Source organism: Perognathus longimembris, chromosome 21, assembly GCF_023159225.1.
Source record: "Perognathus longimembris pacificus isolate PPM17 chromosome 21, ASM2315922v1, whole genome shotgun sequence".
In the NCBI taxonomy this organism is placed as follows: Eukaryota; Metazoa; Chordata; class Mammalia; order Rodentia; family Heteromyidae; genus Perognathus; species Perognathus longimembris.
The window spans coordinates 45,176,784-45,195,257 of record NC_063181.1 but is presented as its reverse complement, the minus strand read 5'-3'; the positions used below and the strand labels follow the sequence as shown (position 1 = coordinate 45,195,257).

The window sequence follows — 18,474 nt, the reverse complement described above, 5'->3', positions numbered from 1 at the left end:
CTAAAATGACTAGGAGGAGAGAGATCACAAAGATTAAAGAAGAGATAAATCTGATTGAAAATAGAAAGACCATTCGACAAATAAATAAGACTAAAAGCTGGTTCTTTGAGAAAATAAATAAAATTGACAGACCCCTCACAAGACTTTCAAAAAAAAGAAGAGAAGAGACTCATATACGTAAAATCAGGGACTCCACTGGAAAAATTACAACAAGTACACACGATATTCAAACAATCATAAGGAGCTATTTCCAGAACCTCTACTCAGTAAAAAAACAATAATTTTACAGAAATGGATCAATTCTTAGAGAAGTATAAACTGCCCAAACTGAACCAAGAAGAATAAATCAACTAAATAAACCAATAACTTACAGTGAGATACAGGGGGTAATCAAGAACCTCCCAACAAAGAAAAGCCCAGGCCCAGATGGATTCACCAACGAATTCTATAAAACCTTTAGTGGGGAGCTAATACCAATACTCCTCAAACTCTTCTACGAAATAGAAACAGAGGGAGAAATCCCAAACTCATTCTATGAAGCTATTATCATACTCATTCCCAAACCAGGCAAAGACCCAACAAAAAAAAAGAACTACAGACCAATATCACTAATGAACACAGACACAAAGCTCCTCAATAAAATATTAGCTAACAGGATCCAGAAACTGATCAAGAAAATTATACATCATGACCAAGTAGGCTTCATCCCACAGTCATAAGGATGGTTCAACATCCATAAATCAATCAACGTAATTCACCACATAAACAGAACTAAAATCAAGAATCACATTGTTATCCCAGTCGATGCCCAAAAAGCCTTTGACAAAATACAACATCCATACTTATTAAAAGCTCTGGAGAGAACAGGAATAGATGGAACATTCCTCAAAACAATAAAAGCCATATACAACAGACCAACTGCTAACATCATATTAAATAGAGAGAAACTTAAATCATTCCCACTAAACTCAGGAACAAGACAAGGCCGCCCACTCTCCCCACTTCTTTTCAACATAGTGCTGGAATTCCTAGCCATAGCAATAAGGCAAGAGGAGGACATCAAAGGGATCCACATCGGCAAGGAAGAAATCAAGTTATCCCTATTTGCAGACGACATGATCTTATATCTGAAGGACCCAAAAAACTCAGTCTCCAAACTCCTACATCTAATAAATTATTTTGGCAAAGTAGCAGGATACAAAATCAATCCACAAAAGTCGGCAGCTTTTCTGTACACCAGCAATGTACAAACAGAAAAGGAAATTATGGAAACAATTCCATTTACAGTAGCCAAAAAAAAAAAAATAAAGTACCTAGGGATCAACTTAACCAAGGATGTGATGGACCTATTTAATGAGAACTATAAAAATCTAATAAGGGAAATCAAAGAAGACACAAGGAGATGGAAAGACCTCCCATGCTCATGGGTAGGCAGAATCAATATAGCGAAAATGGCCATATTGCCCAAATTGTTATACAAATTCAATGCAATCCCTATCAAAATCCCAGTCACGTTCTTCACTGAAATAGAGAAAGCAATCCATAAATTCATATGGAACAGCAAAAGACCTAGAATAGCCAAAGCAATTCTAGGCAAAAAAAAGCAGTGTAGGAGGTATCACAATACCAGACTTCAAGCTCTACTATAGGGCCATCATAACAAAAACAGCCTGGTATTGGTATAAAAACAGATTGGAAGACCAATGGATTAGAATTGAAGATCCAGAAATAAAACCGTACTCTTAGAGTCAGCTGATATTCGACAAAGGAGCTAAAGACATACAATGGAATAAACATAGCCTCTTCAACTACTGGTGCTGGGAGAACTGGGCAGTCATATGCAGAAAACTCAAAGTAGACCCAAGCCTATCACCATGCACCAAGATCAACTCAAAATAGATCAAGGACCTCAATATCAGACCTGAATCCTTGAAACTACTGAAGGAGAGAGTAGGAAAGATGCTAGAACTTATAGGCACAGAAAGGAACTTCCCAGGGGCACAACAAATAGGGGAGAGACTCGACAAATGGGACTACTACAAATTAAAAAGTTTTTGCACAGCTAAGGACATAGCCACCAAAACAGAAAGACAGCCAACCATATGGGAAAGGATCTTTACCAGCACAGCAACAGACAAAGGCCTAATATCCGTCATCTACAGAGAACTCAAAAATCTAAGCCCCTCCAAGCCCAATAAACCAATTGGGAAATGGGCAAAGGAGCTAAAGAGAGACTTCACAAGAGAAGAAATAAAAATGGCAAAGAAACATATGAGGAAATGTTCAACATCCCTGGTAGAAAAGGAAATGCAAATAAAAACAACCCTGAGATACCACCTCACTCCAGTTAGAATGGCCTATACTCTGAACTCAGACAACAACAAATGCTGGAGGGGGTGCAGGGAAAGAGGAACCCTTCTCCATTGTTGGTGGGAGTGCAAATTAGTACAACCATTTTGGAGAACAGTATGGAGGTTTCTCAAAAAGCTCAATATAGGGCTGGGGATATGGTCTTGTGGCAAGAGTGCCTGCCTCATATACATGAGGCCCTGGGTTCAATTCCCCAGCACCACATATACAGAAAATGGCCAGAAGTGGTGCTGTGACTCAAGTGGCAGAGTGCTAGCCTTGAGCAAAAAGAAGCCAGGGACAGTGCTCTGGCCCTGAGTCCAAGCCCCAGGACTGCCCCCCCACAAAAAAAAGCTCAATATAGACCTACCCTATGACCCAGCCATACCACTCCTAGGAATCTATCCTAAACAGCAGGTCCCAAGATATCAAAAAGACATTTGTACTTCCATGTTTATCGCGGCACAATTCACAATAGCCAAAATATGAAAACAACCCAGATGCCCCTCCACAGATGAATGGATCCAAAAAATATGGTACCTATACACAATCGAATACTACATAGCAATTAGGAATGGTGAAATATTGTTATTTGCAGGGAAATGGTCAGAACTTGAACAAATAATGTTGAGCAAGACAAGCCTAGAACACAGAAAACAAAGGGGCATGATCTCCCTGATATATGACTGTTAAGAAAGGGAGATGGAGAGGCAGTAGAGACCAGGTCTGTGAAACCAAAAACTGCTTGTCAAATGGTATTTCTCACAGGATTGGGGCAGCGACCCAACAGTATGTAACTAAAACCAAAGAACTAGTCAACATATAAAGGTCAAAAATTGACCTATCAGTGGAATACAGTAGCTCAAAAGCTATGTATGTATATTCATATAAGACTACTGTCGACATATTGTCTTATATCGACATTGCATTTAAAGCCCTAGGCGAATTTTCTTGGGCTTGGCCATGTGGATACTGTATGTTCTTGATACATTGTGTATTGTATATATGTCTACCTGACCTAGAGAAGGGAAAGAAAAACAGGGCGTAAGATATCACAAGAAATGTACACACTGCCCTACTATGTAACTGTACCCTTTTTGCATAACACCTTGTCAAAAAATTTGTATTCAATTAATAAATAAATTAAAAATTTTTTTAAAAGGAAAAAGAAAAGAAGCCAGGGACAGTGCTCAGGCCCTGAGTCCAAGCCCCAGGACTGGTCAAAAAAAAAAAGATACAAGTCCCATATCTCCATAATAAACTCCTCTAGCCCTCAAAAAGAAAAAGAAAAAGACATTTAAATCTTGGAAGAAAGAAAACAGGCCCTAGAACATGTTTATAAACCCCATGTTGGAAAAAAGCAAGTATGTGGTATAAAATGTGGGTACACATGGGCTGGAAACACTGTTTTTCTCCTAAAGGCAACATGGAGAAGCACCCTTCCAGAGCGGCTTACATACCTCTGTCTCTGTCTCTCTCCATACATGTAAACACACACACACACACACACATCATAGACATATTACATATTTATAAAGGCTTTAAACCAGTGGCTCATGGCTGCCCTGGATTCCACTCTCAATTGCTCAACATGAACAACAAGGCTCTCGGTGTACTTTCTGCTTACTTCCCAGCATCCTCTCTTCCTTGGAGCCTCCTTCTCTTCTCCTTTGCCTGTAGCCACTTCGCCCCCCGCCCGTCCATGTTCCAGGTGCTTTTTCTCACTTCTAGATGGTTTTTGAATGTCAATTTCTCCTTCTGGAATTTTCTTACCTTCTACATCCTCTTCAACCTGATTAACTATCAATCTTCACATATCACTTTGTGTTTTCTCCTCCCTAGTTCAGTACTTCTATTCACAAGGCATACATACAGCTTTATTAAACTATCTTCCTGCATATGAAAAGCTCCATGGACATAGAGATTGTATCTATTTTGCTTGCCATCACATCCCCAGCATCATTTTTGCATGGGGTCTTGTATATGGCAGATGCTTTGAAAATTTGTTGGAAAAAGAAGACAGAGAAGAGCCAAGAAATAGAGTCATCAGTAAATAGTAACTATTGTCAGATTTTTTTTCCCCCTTTCCAGTCTCAAACAGAAAGGCAGAAAGGCAAAGTATGTGATTGGAAAGGGATCATATGTGGAAATGAAATCAGAATCAGTTTCAACACCTGAAAACACAGAATCTCCAGCAAGTTACTGTATACCTCTGAAGGACAAATCAAACTGCTCAATGTAGCTATTGCTTCTGAAAAACCCAATAGGACTCTGAGCTAGACAAAAATTTATGCCTCTGTTGGCTATGTAAATTTACAACTGCTCACTCTTTTAAATTTGGCTGCTGGTAAATAGGATCTCCTATAGTTTAAAATATAACCTGAAAATGTGAAAACTGTAGTCTAATAGGATGAAAGTGCCATAGGAAGAAGTGAGCTGATTTTACCCATCCAAGCCTTAATTGAAATAGCTTACTGAAGAAAATTGTAACATGGCTCAAGCCTGCCACCTGGTGGGCTATCTAATGATGGCTTTGTTTTTTAAGCCAAGGCACATCAATTCAAAGCTATTCCAGTAAGAAAGCAAGGAAACCTCCCTGGATAAGTATATTCATTTCCTTTTTTAATCTTAAATTTGGAATGATATTTATTTATCATTGTCTAGCCTAGAGATAAAATAATAGACAACCAATCTAGAGCTTTATCTGGTCAAAAGTGAGCTTGGTTCTCAATGCATCCCACTGGACAGACCACAGAGCACTGAAATAGGGTAGTAGCTCAATTTTGAGAACAAGAAGACCTGAATGAGTTCTAGGATTCAAAACTGACACTCACTAGCTTGTCATTATTCATCTCTATGACTCAGTTCATTATCTGAGTAACCAGAGGCTAGAGGTGGCTGTGGAGCAAAGTAGAAAGGGAGAGGTGACAGGTATATGGTTTCAATCAGATAGGAAAAATAAGTCCTAGTGTTGATAAGTCCCCAAATGATGGATGGCTATGGTTAACAATATTGCATTGGATATTTTGAAAGATTTCTCAATATTCTTGCCACAAGGGAAAAGTGTTTGAAGATGGATCTGCTAAATACTCTGATTTTATTACACAGGGTATATACAGACATATAAATATATAAGGATATTTCTAGAGGAGGAGCATAAAGGCACAAGGCCTCTGTGCTTCTGATCATGTAAAATAATTTATCAAAATGAATTCCAGAGAATGGAAACAAGGAAAAAAATCTCAGTCACACTATACTTGACAAATATGTCCAATTATGATGTCAATTTAAAACAAATGAAAATGCCAGGCACTAGTGGTTCATGCCTGTAATCCTAGCTACTCAGGAAGCTGAAATCTGAGGATCACAGTTCAAAGTCAGCCCATGCAGGAAAGTCCGTGAGATTCCTTCCTCCAATAAATGACTCACAAAAAGCCAGAAGCAGCACTGTGGCTCAAAGTGGTAGAGCACTAGCTGTGAGCCAAAGAAGCTCAGGGACAAGCCCCAGGACTGGAAAAATAAAATAAATGAAAAATGATGGCTTAAGCAAGATAACCACAATACACTAAGCACTTTCTGTTCTAAAGCTCAATGAGCTTGTTACCAGAATCACAGATCACACGATCTTAGAGGCGTGTGCTCTCAGCAGCACTTATTCTGAAATACTGTGAAAAACTGCAGGGTGCTAACACTGCTCCAGTTGCTGGGTAAAAATACCAGGCTAGAAATATACAGCAACTCTTGTTTTTGTTTTTGTTTTTGGCCAGTCCTGGGCCTTGAACTCAGGGCCTGAGCACTGTCCCTGGCTTCTTTTTGCTCAAGGCCAGCACTCTACCTCTTGAGCCACAGTGCCACTTCTGGCTGTTTTCTGTATATGTGGTGCTGAGGAATCGAACCCAGGGCTTCCTGTATGCGAGGCGAGCACTCTACCCACTAGGCCATACTCCCAGCCCACAGCAACTCTTCAGAGACTAAGTTCACTGGTGTTGTGGTAGGAAGCAGTGAGAGATTTTAAGAAATCACTAGATAAGATAATTGATGGGATGTCCAAGTGAAAAAGAGTTTAAGTGACCAAAGTGCTTCTCAGAACTCCTTATGAAGGGCAACTGAATGGATAGGAGCCACTGGCTGAACTAAAGGACACAGGAGACTCACCTCGCATGGAAAAAGATAATGAGCTTAGATATGTTTAGAGAGAGACTCCTGAAATATCCAGGTAGATGTGGTGAAAAGGTAGCTGAAGACATTGATCTGGACTCAGAAGAATCCTTTAACTATAATGTGATAAATTAAGGGCATTGACAGAAGCTGATGAGAAGAGAAGTGGGCACAAAACTGAAATTGAATGTTTAGGAGAGTAGAAGATGAAAGCTGGTGACAGGGAATGCAGACAGTCGGGTGGAGGTTTCAGAAGAACAAAAGAAACCCTTAAGCTGATGGTGCTACACCAGCCAAGAGAAGAGCGTTCTGCTCTGCTGAATTGACCTGATAGAGCAGGTCACCCAGGGGCCGAAAGTCAATGCTAGCTTTAGTGACTGCCTTGATGTAGACAGACTTTCCAGCCCTGGCTGGCTTTGAAACATGATTCTCAGATCTCAGCCTCTGAGTAGCTTGGATGACAAGTGTGAGCCACCAGCACCTGGCTACAGCAGGGTTGAATTTTTGTGAAGCCTTATGGGAAGGCTTCAGTCAAGATGCACAGGTGAAGGTCAGAGAGACAGTAAATGAATGTGGTAAAGCCCCTGAGAAAGTGTGGAAGGATGAGTTCTAGGGCACAGACAGAGCTTTATCTTAGAAGATGAAACTCATCCTGCACTGTAAGGGAAGACAAAGGTTGTAAGGGAAGTTAAGGTAACTTAAGAACTCTGACTTCTGCATAAACTAAGTGATAACTTCATTAGTTGAAAGTGAGAAAGATGGAGACCAGTGATAAAAGAAGAGAGGAAACATGAGCGTGCCAGTGCAGTGTATTCAGTCTTGGCAGGGAGAATGGAAATGACCATAAGCCAGCAATGTCCATTGGACCACATGCTGATGAGAGAGAGTAGGTGGACAGGTCCAGTTGGGGTTAGAAATTTCCCAGTGGGGATGAAAGAAGAAGAAGAACAACTACAGCAAAAACCAAAAGAACTCAAGACATTGTGAAGAGTATGGTAAAAAAAAGACAGACTCCAGGGATCTTAAATGGATAGAGAGAGGTGGGAACAGAACTGGGGCAGGATCGGCACAGGGGAGGAAGTAGAAAGGATCAACTGACTAAATGGCTCCATGAAGTCAAGCTGGAGATCCAGGGATCTAGCTGTCACAACACGGTTGATACAAAATAGGTTGACTCTTTCTTGTTTTCCTGCCAGATTCTCCTCTCACACTCACTACACGTGGAATGCACAAGGGCTCTAAGTGTGTATGTTGAAATGTTCAGTGAATGAGCTCATGGCTGGTGAGAAGTGCATGAGACCATAGGGAAATGGAAAAATAGCTCCCAATTTCTAGCCCTGTGTCAGCCATCAGTATAGTTGCTAGGAGTCTGATGATGAGCCAACTGGCACAAATACCCAATTAAGAAAAAAATTAAAGTGTTGGAGGAATTGCCATAACCTATATGTGGGCAGATTCTACAGCTTTTGTTTGCGGAGCCTCCATTTTTAGAATCTATCAGGGTGAATCTCAATAGCTATCAGAAACAATATAATGTTAAATGAGGGAAAAAAGCTATGCCTTTGGCCCAATACAAGAAAAATAAAAGCTTACCTGAGGTGGGAGTCCTTAAAGGTGTTGAGATAGGCAGGATAGCTCCATTCAATCTGACTTCCTTTACATCGAAGCTCTACTGTTTGTCCTGCCATCAAACTGAGGGTAGCAGATGGTTTCTGGAAGCGGCCTTTATCTAGCACTAACATCATGATAGATGGAGTCTTTGGTGTGGAGTCAGCAGAGTCCCGGTCCTTTACCTTAGGGATCTTGGGTTTCACCTTCTTGGTAGTAGGCTTGATTCTATTCTCTCCTTGCTCCTTTGGTTGCTTGTGCTTGGGAGGCTGTTGGGCAGTAGCTGTACAAAGGCGAGGAAAAGAGCAAAGGGGACAGTCACAGCATCCCCAGAGTAAGTGTTATGCCTAGATTTCTGGTCCCCAAAGACCACCAAGGAGCTGATACTGATGCAAACGCACGAGAGTCTTTATTGCAAGTTCGAGCCTGGACTCCCAACCGTCACCGACGCAGCGGATCTGGATTGAGAGTCCCGACCCTCAGATAGGCAGGGTTTTTATTGTGATTACAACAGGGGCAGGGTATTTCCAACTTGGCAGATACTTGATTGGATGGCATTTAGCAAGCAAGCCTTGTCCTATTTCTATTGGCTATCTACCCTTTCAGTTATCTATTTTGGCTTTGATATCAGGAACCGGCCTCCATATCAGGAATTGACAACAGGTGGTCACGTAGCACTGATGCAGGGGGTTAATGCAGGGGGTAGAGGCAAGTCACAAATGGGTTAAGCAAGCCACTTACAGAAGCAGAATATTGCGGTCAGGCTGACCTTGTACCAACTTTATTTTAACAATTGCGAGCATGTTTTCCCATTACCACTAAGAAAGCTTGAGCAGGCTAAAACAATCCAGTACTCAGTCATAAGTAAACCATCCTGACAGTTACCATGGCATTTCTACTACTATTATGGTTATTTCTATAGTCTATGACTATGATAATTTTTTACTGTCCGTTACCATGGTTGCTACCCAGGTACCGAGGGGAACAAGTGCTCCCTATATTTTTAAATGTCAAATTATAAGAAACTAATCTCATGGGTGGGGGTGCAGCCCTCTATCACGGAGTCATCACCAGGGTTTAGAAGCTGTTATAATTTTAACACTAAAACTATATTTAGTTACTCCAGTTTTCAGGTCAGTCCTAACATAAGCAAACCCAGAACAGAAAACTTTTCAATCTCCCAGGCCCATGTGATATAATTATTTTCAGCAGTAAATCACTATTATTTCCTTGATTCATTCTTTTTTTTTTAGGTCTGAGATGGGGATGCAAACTTGGTACCTGACTCTTTTGCTCATAGGCTAATACTCTACCAACTGAGCCATGCCTCCAATCTCCATTCTTTATCTTTAAGATAATACAACAGGAATATATTTAGGATTCAAAGTTATTATTCATATGCAGTAAACTATTTCAAGTCTAGATTAAAATTTGTTCTTACAAAAGCATTTTTCCTTGTAGTTCATGTTCATGTAGGACACTAATTCCTATGCTCTCATTTTTCTGTGTGAGACTTTTTTTTTGGTCAGTCCTGAGGCTTGAATTCAGGGCCTAGGCTTTATCCCTAAGGCTAGCAATACCACTTGAGCTACAGTTTCATTTCTGGTTTTTGATGGGTAATTGGAAATGAGCATATCATGTATCTCCTACCCAGGCTGGCTTCAAACCATGATCCTCAGATCTCAGCTTTCTGAGTAGCTAGGATTATAGGTGTGAGTCACCAGCACCCAGCCTTGAATCTATTCTTTAAACACCAGTCCATGCAGCCTCACTGGACAGAAAACAGTAATAACACTGGAAGTATACTCAAAAAGATTTGAGCCATTCTGAACTCTCCCTTAAAATAACAGTGTAAAGGGTCATCTACCTTTGTCAGGGACTGACAGCATTCAATATTAGAGAATCACTACTAAACAATATGTGAATTTGAAGTTTACATGTAAGTTATTGAAACTCAATAATGTAGCAGTGGTTTAGCATTTAGTTATCAAAGTATTTTGGAAGGAAAGGAATCTCATCATCAACATTGTGGTGTGCTGTTGGCAGACAGGAACAAGAAAAACACCACCTACTTTAAGTTGGCTTTATTATTTTTTGTCATCCCCCAAACTATGCATACTTTATTATGAAGTAGGAATGCTGAATCTAACTAGCACCATCTTGGCCATACAGTGGATGATAGGGTATTAGATTTAACTGGTGCCATCTTGTCTTCATGGTGGAGGCAGGTAAATTCTACCTTCCAGGTGATGGGCATGCCTGAATTCCTAAAGGCAGGGGCCAGGACTTGGACAATGGACCTGCCAGTCTTGAGTTGTGAACTCTCAAGTTCCCTGTGACCCTGCCCCCTGACCTGACCCTATTTAGGCCCAGAACAGCTCAAGTGTGTCTCGTCTCTCCTCCTGTCATCACAGCATCCCATTTCAGCTCTCCATTGAAGCTGATCTGGTTTGTTGGTTTGTTTTTTTTCTGCTTTCTTTCCTTTCCTGCTATCATGGCTCAGTTTTCTGACAGTGTTAAGGGTATTCAAAGGGCTGCAAGTCTTTACGACAGGAATCCACCTGCATTTCCTGGCCTTCTAATAAAGACTCTTAATTCTACCTCTCAAAATGTGGCTTCTGTTTTCTCACCATATAACAATTGCTGACACTAAGGTGGGGTTACTGCCCCTGCTCTGCCCTTCTGCAGCCTGTTGGCTCCAGAAATCTCAACTATGTCCTTTCAGTGATACATGCCTACGGGGATGAACAGGTGACTGGCCAATGGGTTTCAATGCAACCATCTAAGTACAAAATTTTCAAATTTAGAGGACCCTAGAAAGTATGCAGGTAAATCCCTTCTACTATAGATTTAAAAAAGGATGCTGTGACGGGCTGGGAATACGGCCTAGTGGTAGAATGCTTGTCTAGCATGCATGAAGCCCTGGGTTTGATTCCTCAGTACTGCATATATAGAAAAAGCTGGGGGGCTGGGGATATAGCCTAGTGGCAAGAGTGCCTGCCTCGGATACACGAGGCTCTAGGTTCGATTCCCCAGCACCACATATACAGAAAACGGCCAGAAGCGGCGCTGTGGCTCAAGTGGCAGAGCGCTAGCCTTGAGCGGGAAGAAGCCAGGGATGGTACTCGGGCCCTGAGTCCAAGGCCCACGACTGGCCAAAAAAAAAAAAAAAAAGAAAAAGCTGGAAGTGGTGCTGTGGCTCAAGTGGTAGAGTGCTAGCCTTGAGCAAAAAGAAGCCAGGGACAGTGCTCAGGCCCTGAGTTCAAGCCCCAGGACTGGCAAAAAACAAAAGAAAAAAGGATGCTCTGAAAAGTTAGAGGAAGTTGTACAAAGTCATGTAATAACAGATCCATGGCAGAATGCTACAATAGAGCTCAAGTCTCCTAACCCTACTCCAAAGAGCTCATTTCACTATATGGGGATATACAACTTTGTATCTTTTAAATGAATGACTATAAATCCTTGCTGGTTGACACAGAAATTATATAAAATTATATGTAGCGATTATATAAAATGGAGAAATGTGATAAATCAAGAGAAAGTCCTCGGTAACAACTCAACTGATTGAACTATGAAATGATAATGAGTTAGTTTGTTTTGTGTGTTGTTTTTTGATCTTGAAGACAAGATCCATCTAACAGCCTCCATGCTTAGGTTCAGTGTGGCTCAGACTAGAACCATCCCCACTACTCAAACTCCTCAAATTCAGCTCAATGTATATATCTGGTTTGTGGCACACTGCCTCCTTTAGGCTTGTGAGTCCTGCTTCCTGAGGCCTGCTCTTCTCTGAGTTTTCAGAACAGGCTGTGATCAGGGTCTTCTCCTGGGCCTGAGTCTTGGTTCTTTTCCTTCTTCTACTCTAGTTCTTCTGGGTCATAGATCCTGCGGAGCATTTTCTATCTTTTGCACTGTGGCCTGGAATGCTAGTCTCCATGGTGAGGTTGTCCATACCTGCTGTTTCCCAGACTACAGCCCACCTGGTACAACTTAGTGTCTCTTTCCTTCCTTCCTTTTTTTTTTTTTTTTTTGGTGCCAGTCATGGGACTTGAATGCATGGCCAGTGTACTGTCCCTGAGCTTATTTATTTATTGCTCAAGGCTAGCACTCTACCACTTGAGCTACAATTCCACTTGGTGGTTAATTGGAGACAACAGTCTGACGGACGTTCATGTTTGGGCTAGCTTCAAACTGTGTTCCTCAAATCTCAGCCTCCTGAGTAGCTAGGATTACAGACACGAGCCATCGGAGTCTAGCTCACATTGCTATCAGATCCTGTGTGGTAAAACTACTCAACATAAGATTATCTGACTATGGATATTATGTATATCAATTATTTGCTACTGTACCTAAAAAAAAATCATTTGACCTTTTGACCAAACCTACCAGTTTACCATCCATCCAGCTGCCTGATCACAAAAATCAATCTAGGATTGATGGTAAAGACACAACGTCACACACACACACACACACACACACACACACACACACACACACACACACACACACACAGAGGCTATAATGGTGATTCACAGATACCAAGAGTTTCCCAAGACTGAGTGACTTATAAAGTCCATGTATAATTTTGAAGAGGATATGACGTTTGTCTAACTCAGTAAATTAGTTATATTCCCAAAGCTTTAACAATATAAGGAATTAGCTTGGTGCTGCTGGCTCACATCTGTAATCCTAGCTATTCAAGAGGCTGTGATCTGAAGATCACGGTTCAAAGTCAATTTGGGCAAGAATGTCTGTGAGATTCATCTCCAATTAACCACCAAAAAGCCAGAAATGGCACTGTGGCTCAAGGGCTAGAGCGCTAGCCTTGAGCAGAAAAAAGCTCAGAGACAGTGCCCAGGCTCCAAGGTCAAGCCCCTGGCACAAAATGAGTAAATAAAGATTAAATTAAATATATTTATTTATTTATTTTTGCCAGTCCTGGGGCTTGGACTCAGGGCCTGAGCACCGTCCCTGGCTTCTTTTTTGCTCAAGGCTAGCACTCTTCCACTTGAGCCACAGCGCCACTTCTGGCTGTTTTCTGTATATGTGGTGCTGGGGAGTTGAACTCAGGGCCTCATGTCTACGAGACAAGCACTCTTTGCCACTAGGCCATATCCCCAGCCCAAGATTTATATTTTTGACAAATGTAAATTAAAATCCCCTAGTTAGCCAGGAACTACTGGATTATGCTTGTAATCAGAGGTAGTTAAGAGGCTAAGATTTGAGGATTGTAGTTAGAAGTAAGCAGAGGCAAGAAAATAAGTGAGACTTTTATCTCCAATTAACCTTCAAAAAGCCAGAAATGGGACTGTGATTCTAGTGACAGAGTGCTAGCCCTGAGCAACAAAGCTCAGGGACAGTACAAAGGCTCAGAATTCAAGCCTAAAGATGAGTGCACACATGCATGTACGTACAGTAACAGCACTAATTTTAACTTCTTCTTTCCTGTACACACACACACACACAATCCCTTCTGTTGCATTTTTAAGACTATTGCATAGTGTACTTTATCAGAAAAAATAGATGAGATATTGACTTTGGAGTCCCTGTCTGCTAGTGATAGCTAAGGCCCCTGGGTAGTCACTCTCTCTGCCTCCACTTCCTCTTCAGTAAATTAAGATGGTAACAGCAACTACTTCATGGATTGTGGGAATTATATGAGTCAACATATTCAAGATACTGACAACAGTGTCTGAACCATAGCAAGTGGGAGCTGAAGGCGACTTGTTTTGGCCTTGTCATGTGATTCCATGACGCATGGGTGATGGGGGCAGAGCAGCTCACTCTCTTGTTAACTTACAGAGGCCAAGTAGGGCATCCCAGGTCATTAGAGATGTAGGGAAAACCCAGATCTTTTACTTCCAAGTCTACAGATTTCTGACTCAAGCCTTTGCCTCTGCAATCACTTAGATTTTAACCTGTCTTGTGGTTTCACTACATTTGCACAAATCTCAGGCAGGGTATTGCTGTCTAAATAGATTCTTTGTTTGATAAGCCAGTTTCTTTAACAAGTTCCAAGTCAAACAGAATTTAGTGCTGGGAATATGGACACCAGGCCTGGTGATGATTTTGCAGGGCATTTATTAGCATCCCCTAAGTGAGAAGGCACTGGTCAAAATCTCCCAATGAATGGACAAATACACTACAAAGCAGGAGGCAATGGGGAAAGGTAGTGACTTGCAAGCATCACCTGAGAATTACCATCATTCCTTACACAATATAAGTCACTTGGCAAGTTGGGCACTGGTGGCTCATGCCTGTAATCTTAGCTACTCAAAAGGCTGATATGTGAGGATCATGGTTCAAAGCCAGCCTGAGCAGGAAAGTCTATGATACTCTTATCTCCAGTTAACCAGCAGAAAACAGGAAGTAGAGCTGTGGCTCAAAGTGGTAGAATACTATCCTTGAGCAAAATGGCTTAGGGACATTTCTCAGACCCTCAAGCCCCATGATCAAAAAGCCATTTAGCTGTTTTAACCTAATTCCATACACTTGTATTAGAAGAGAAAATAAAAGGATTAGATGAGTCATAGCTAAAGTCAGGTGCTGGTGACTCACTCCTGTAATCCTGAGGATATTGGTTCAAAGCCAGCCCAAGCAGAAAAATCTCTGAGAGACTAATCTCTAACTACTCAAAAACCAGAAGTGGAGCTGCGCCCCCTACCCCCCCCCCCCCGCCTCCAAAAAAGAATGACAGCTACTTGGAAGAGGATTATACTATAAATACAGTGATTAATATCAAGAGCAAGAACTGTCTTTAACTCCCTAGTGGGCAGTTTAAGGAGAAAGCCCAGCCTTGAGGGAGTCATCAAGTAACTGTATTATAAACTTTTGAGTAGCTCGAGTGTGTTTTCTCTTAGTTGTGTAACCTGAGAGACAGACACTCATTTTTCCATTCTTCCTGCAACACCACACAGAGCATGAATGCTTTTCCAAGAGAAAAGCAGAAGGTAGGAGAGAGCCCCTGGGGAGATAAATGATGGACAGATGAAACCCATTTTGTTCCCTTCCCCCTTCAAGAAGCCAACACATTCTTGAAAGTATTTTCATACAATGGCAAGGAATTATCTGCTTGCATTTCAGGATAGAATCTGAGGCATTTTTCCTGATCATCTACTAGAACACAGCTGGTGACTTTCTTCTTAAAAACTTTTATTCACAGGCTATATGTGGTGGCGCATACCTGTGGTCTCAGCTACGTGGGAGGCAGAGGGAGGAAGATCACTGTCTGAGGTCAGTCTTGGCAAAGTTAACAGAGATCCTATGTGAAAAACAAACTAAAGTGAAAAGAACTGGGGATGTCACTCAAATGACTGCCCAGCAATCCTGAGGCCCTGTGTTCAATCACCAGTACAGGGGAGAAACCTCAAATCCTTTGCCCTTTGTCTCTCAGGGAGTAATTCTGCCTTGAGTCTCTTCCTGATAACTCTGCAATCCTGTTAGATTCCCCGGTCCCTGCCTTCCCTCTTTTCTTTCTTATATGAACCTGCAGGACTTGACAACTTCTAAGTTCATTCCCTCTCCAAGTGACCTCACACCATCCTGGATTTAGAAGCAAATGCCTGCTCAAAGCTGCCTTAGCTCCTGGCCTGACCTTTCCTTGAAACTCCAGACTGAACTCAGTGGCTTACTCAGCCGCTACTTGGAGGATGACAAGGCGTCTCAAATTTAACTGTCCGAAGCTAAACTCTAGTTACCCTGTGGACTGCTCCTCTGCAGGTTACCTTTTTCAGAAAAGGGGAATTCTAGTGGTATCTCCAGTGACTGTCATTTAGAAGAATGTGCTAAGTCGCCCCATGCCTACAAGGCTTTGGCACTTCATGGACCCGTAGCCACTCTGTCTGCTGGAACAAGCCCGAGTGGAAGCTGCTGCACTCTCCGTGCCCCTGACCTTCAAGGCTCTTCTTTCCAGTACTAGCAAGAATTGCTTCCACCCGGGGCAGGCTTCTGACTCTACAAACAATATCCTGGCTTCCCTCTCCTGTCTCACCCCTGGCTCTTAGTTCATTTGTGGGCCTCAATGAGATTGTGGAAGTTCCAGTTCAGGTACCAATGCATTTGACCCCCTTTGGAATGAGGTCTTTACAGACACAACCTGAAGTGCCAGACTTTGAAGTCAGGCCCCACTTTACCATGCAAACCCCACTTTACCACGTGAACCTGAGATAAGCAGGCCCTGTAAGCAGATCCAGGGCAAGCTTATTAGGGCCCAGCCGGACAAGAACGTCTAACCGCTGGGAATGCTTAACTCTGACCACCCCTAGAATGCCTCGAGCCCTGAGCCAATCAGATTTGTACCTGTGTCCTAATCTTGCTTGCTTGAACACCTGATTGTTGTAACTTTGTTTTTTTGCCTTTATAAGCCCTGTGTAATCATAGCTCGGGGCTCCCTCCTAACCTCCGCTGTGTTGGTGGGTAGGACGAGGCCCGAGTTGCAGCTCGCTTGAATAAAGCCTTGCCTTGCTTTTGCATTTCGGAATGTCTGAGTCTCGGTGGCCTTCTTGGTGGTCGTCTCGCGACTTGGCACAACATTTGGGGTTTTGTCCGGGATCGCCCCAGAGACCCCCGAGACCCCAGACTCCGAAGGTAAGGAAACAGCGCTGTTCATTTGTTCATTTGTCTTGTCTTGTAATTTGTCTGTTTGTCTGTTTTGCTTTTGCTTATTTTTTAAAGGGGTTCTTTAAAGGGTAGTCAAAGCGGACGCGCTTATTTGGCAATCCCGGAGAGACTGGAGGATGCCCCAGACTCTGAGTCCACTCGGGTCCACTCCTCCTGCACCCTTGGGGGAGGTTGGGCCAACTTAGGTCTGCTCCTGCTGCTTAGCAGGAGGAGGCTTGTGGGCCAACCTAGGAGATCTCCAACTCTTTTCTTATTCTCAGGCCTGTGTGTTGTATTGTTTGTTTTTTGTAACCTTTTGAACTAAACATCTGATCAGAGCTACGGGTAACCTTCTATCTTGGGGACCTCCATCTAGCCCCCTAGATTTGACCCTAGCTCACTGGAGGGAGGTCAAGGAGATAGCTCAGACACCTGGAGGGAACTAGTTGACAGGGACACTCCAGCTTGGGTTCGGCCTTTCTTAAAATGTTTCAGCTGTGCCCTCCGCTCTGGAGGGTTCCGACCAGTCCTGGCACTGGCAGCCCAGGGCACAGAGGCGTCAGCCCCGAGTCCTGACCCGCAGCTGCCGCCGACGGGGCAGACAGCCCAAGCCACCCGCAGGCGGTGGGGAGTGACTGCACGGCGCAGCGCTGTCCTGTTTGTAAATCTAACAGTCTCTTTTGTGTCAAACCTGCATGAGACGTACAGGCAACAGCTCACAATCAGTGTGAGTGTCCGCAAAAAGAACTCTGGGGGGACCCCCACCCAGCCTTCTTAAGCAGAAAATTATTTGGCATGCTAAAATGTTTTACTAAAACTAAAAATGTTTTACTAACGCTATCAAGCCCTGGAAAATGAGGCTGGAGAATGCTAAAATCATACATTAAAGGTTTTGTCTTAAAATTTGCGTGTTGCAGGAGTAAGATTGGCAAACATATCTCTTGCCACTGGAAAAAGTACGGCCGATGCTTATTCTGCGCGCTTTAAGATCTTTTGAGTATGTATGTGTGTGTGTATGTGTGAGTGTGAACATGTTCAAGACTGTTAGTATGATGTAAAATTGAGTGAGTTTAAGTTTAAATTCAAATGGTCATCAGGTTTGGGCATTACCAAATGCTTTAAAGGATTACTGCATTGTTTTAAAGAGGAACTATAGTTTAAAAAATCAGAGCTAGGGCTGGGGATATGGCCTAGTGGCAAGAGTGCCTGCCTCAGATTCACGAGGCCCTGGGTTCGATTCCCCAGCACCACATATACAGAAAACGGCCAGAAGCGGCGTTGTGGCTCAAGTGGCAGAGTGCTAGCCTTGAGCGGGAAGAAGCCAGGGACAGTGCTCAGGCCCTGAGTCCAAGGCCCAGGACTGGCCAAAAAAAAAAAAAAAAAAAAAATCAGAGCTAAGTGTCAGAAATTTGGATTTAAAAGGATATATATATTAAACTAATGGGGATAGAAGTAAACTCTTATTAACTCTATGTATGTAGGAAGAAATGGCAAAATGGGCCAATGTTTCTCACTAATATATTGGAAAGCTGAATGGAGAAGTATTTCTAATTCTGTAATTGTAATTCTTGCATTAAGGAAAAATTGCCATTTGAGTTCAAAGGTCTTCATGCCATGCAGTAACTGGGACTGAAGAAAAAAAAAAAAGAGGCTCTTTTGAAACAAGCAGCTCGTAAGCCCGTAGGCAAAGGGTGGCACCTGGTTTCAGAATGCCTGTGAGCTTCAGTTTTTCCAATGCAAATAAAAGCTAAAGTGTTGTGTTAG

At 42.4% G+C, this 18,474-nt stretch overlaps 1 protein-coding gene across 1 annotated transcript in view; it reads right to left on the bottom strand.

Moving 5' to 3' along the window:
• Nucleotides 1-18,474, bottom strand: part of Pdgfrl (platelet derived growth factor receptor like) — a 61,492-nt gene that overhangs the window by 31,829 nt on the left and 11,189 nt on the right. The window contains exon 2 of the mRNA XM_048330779.1: nt 8,101-8,398. Within this exon, the coding sequence (XP_048186736.1) occupies nt 8,101-8,398 (298 nt within the window). The remainder of the gene's footprint in view (nt 1-8,100; nt 8,399-18,474) is intronic.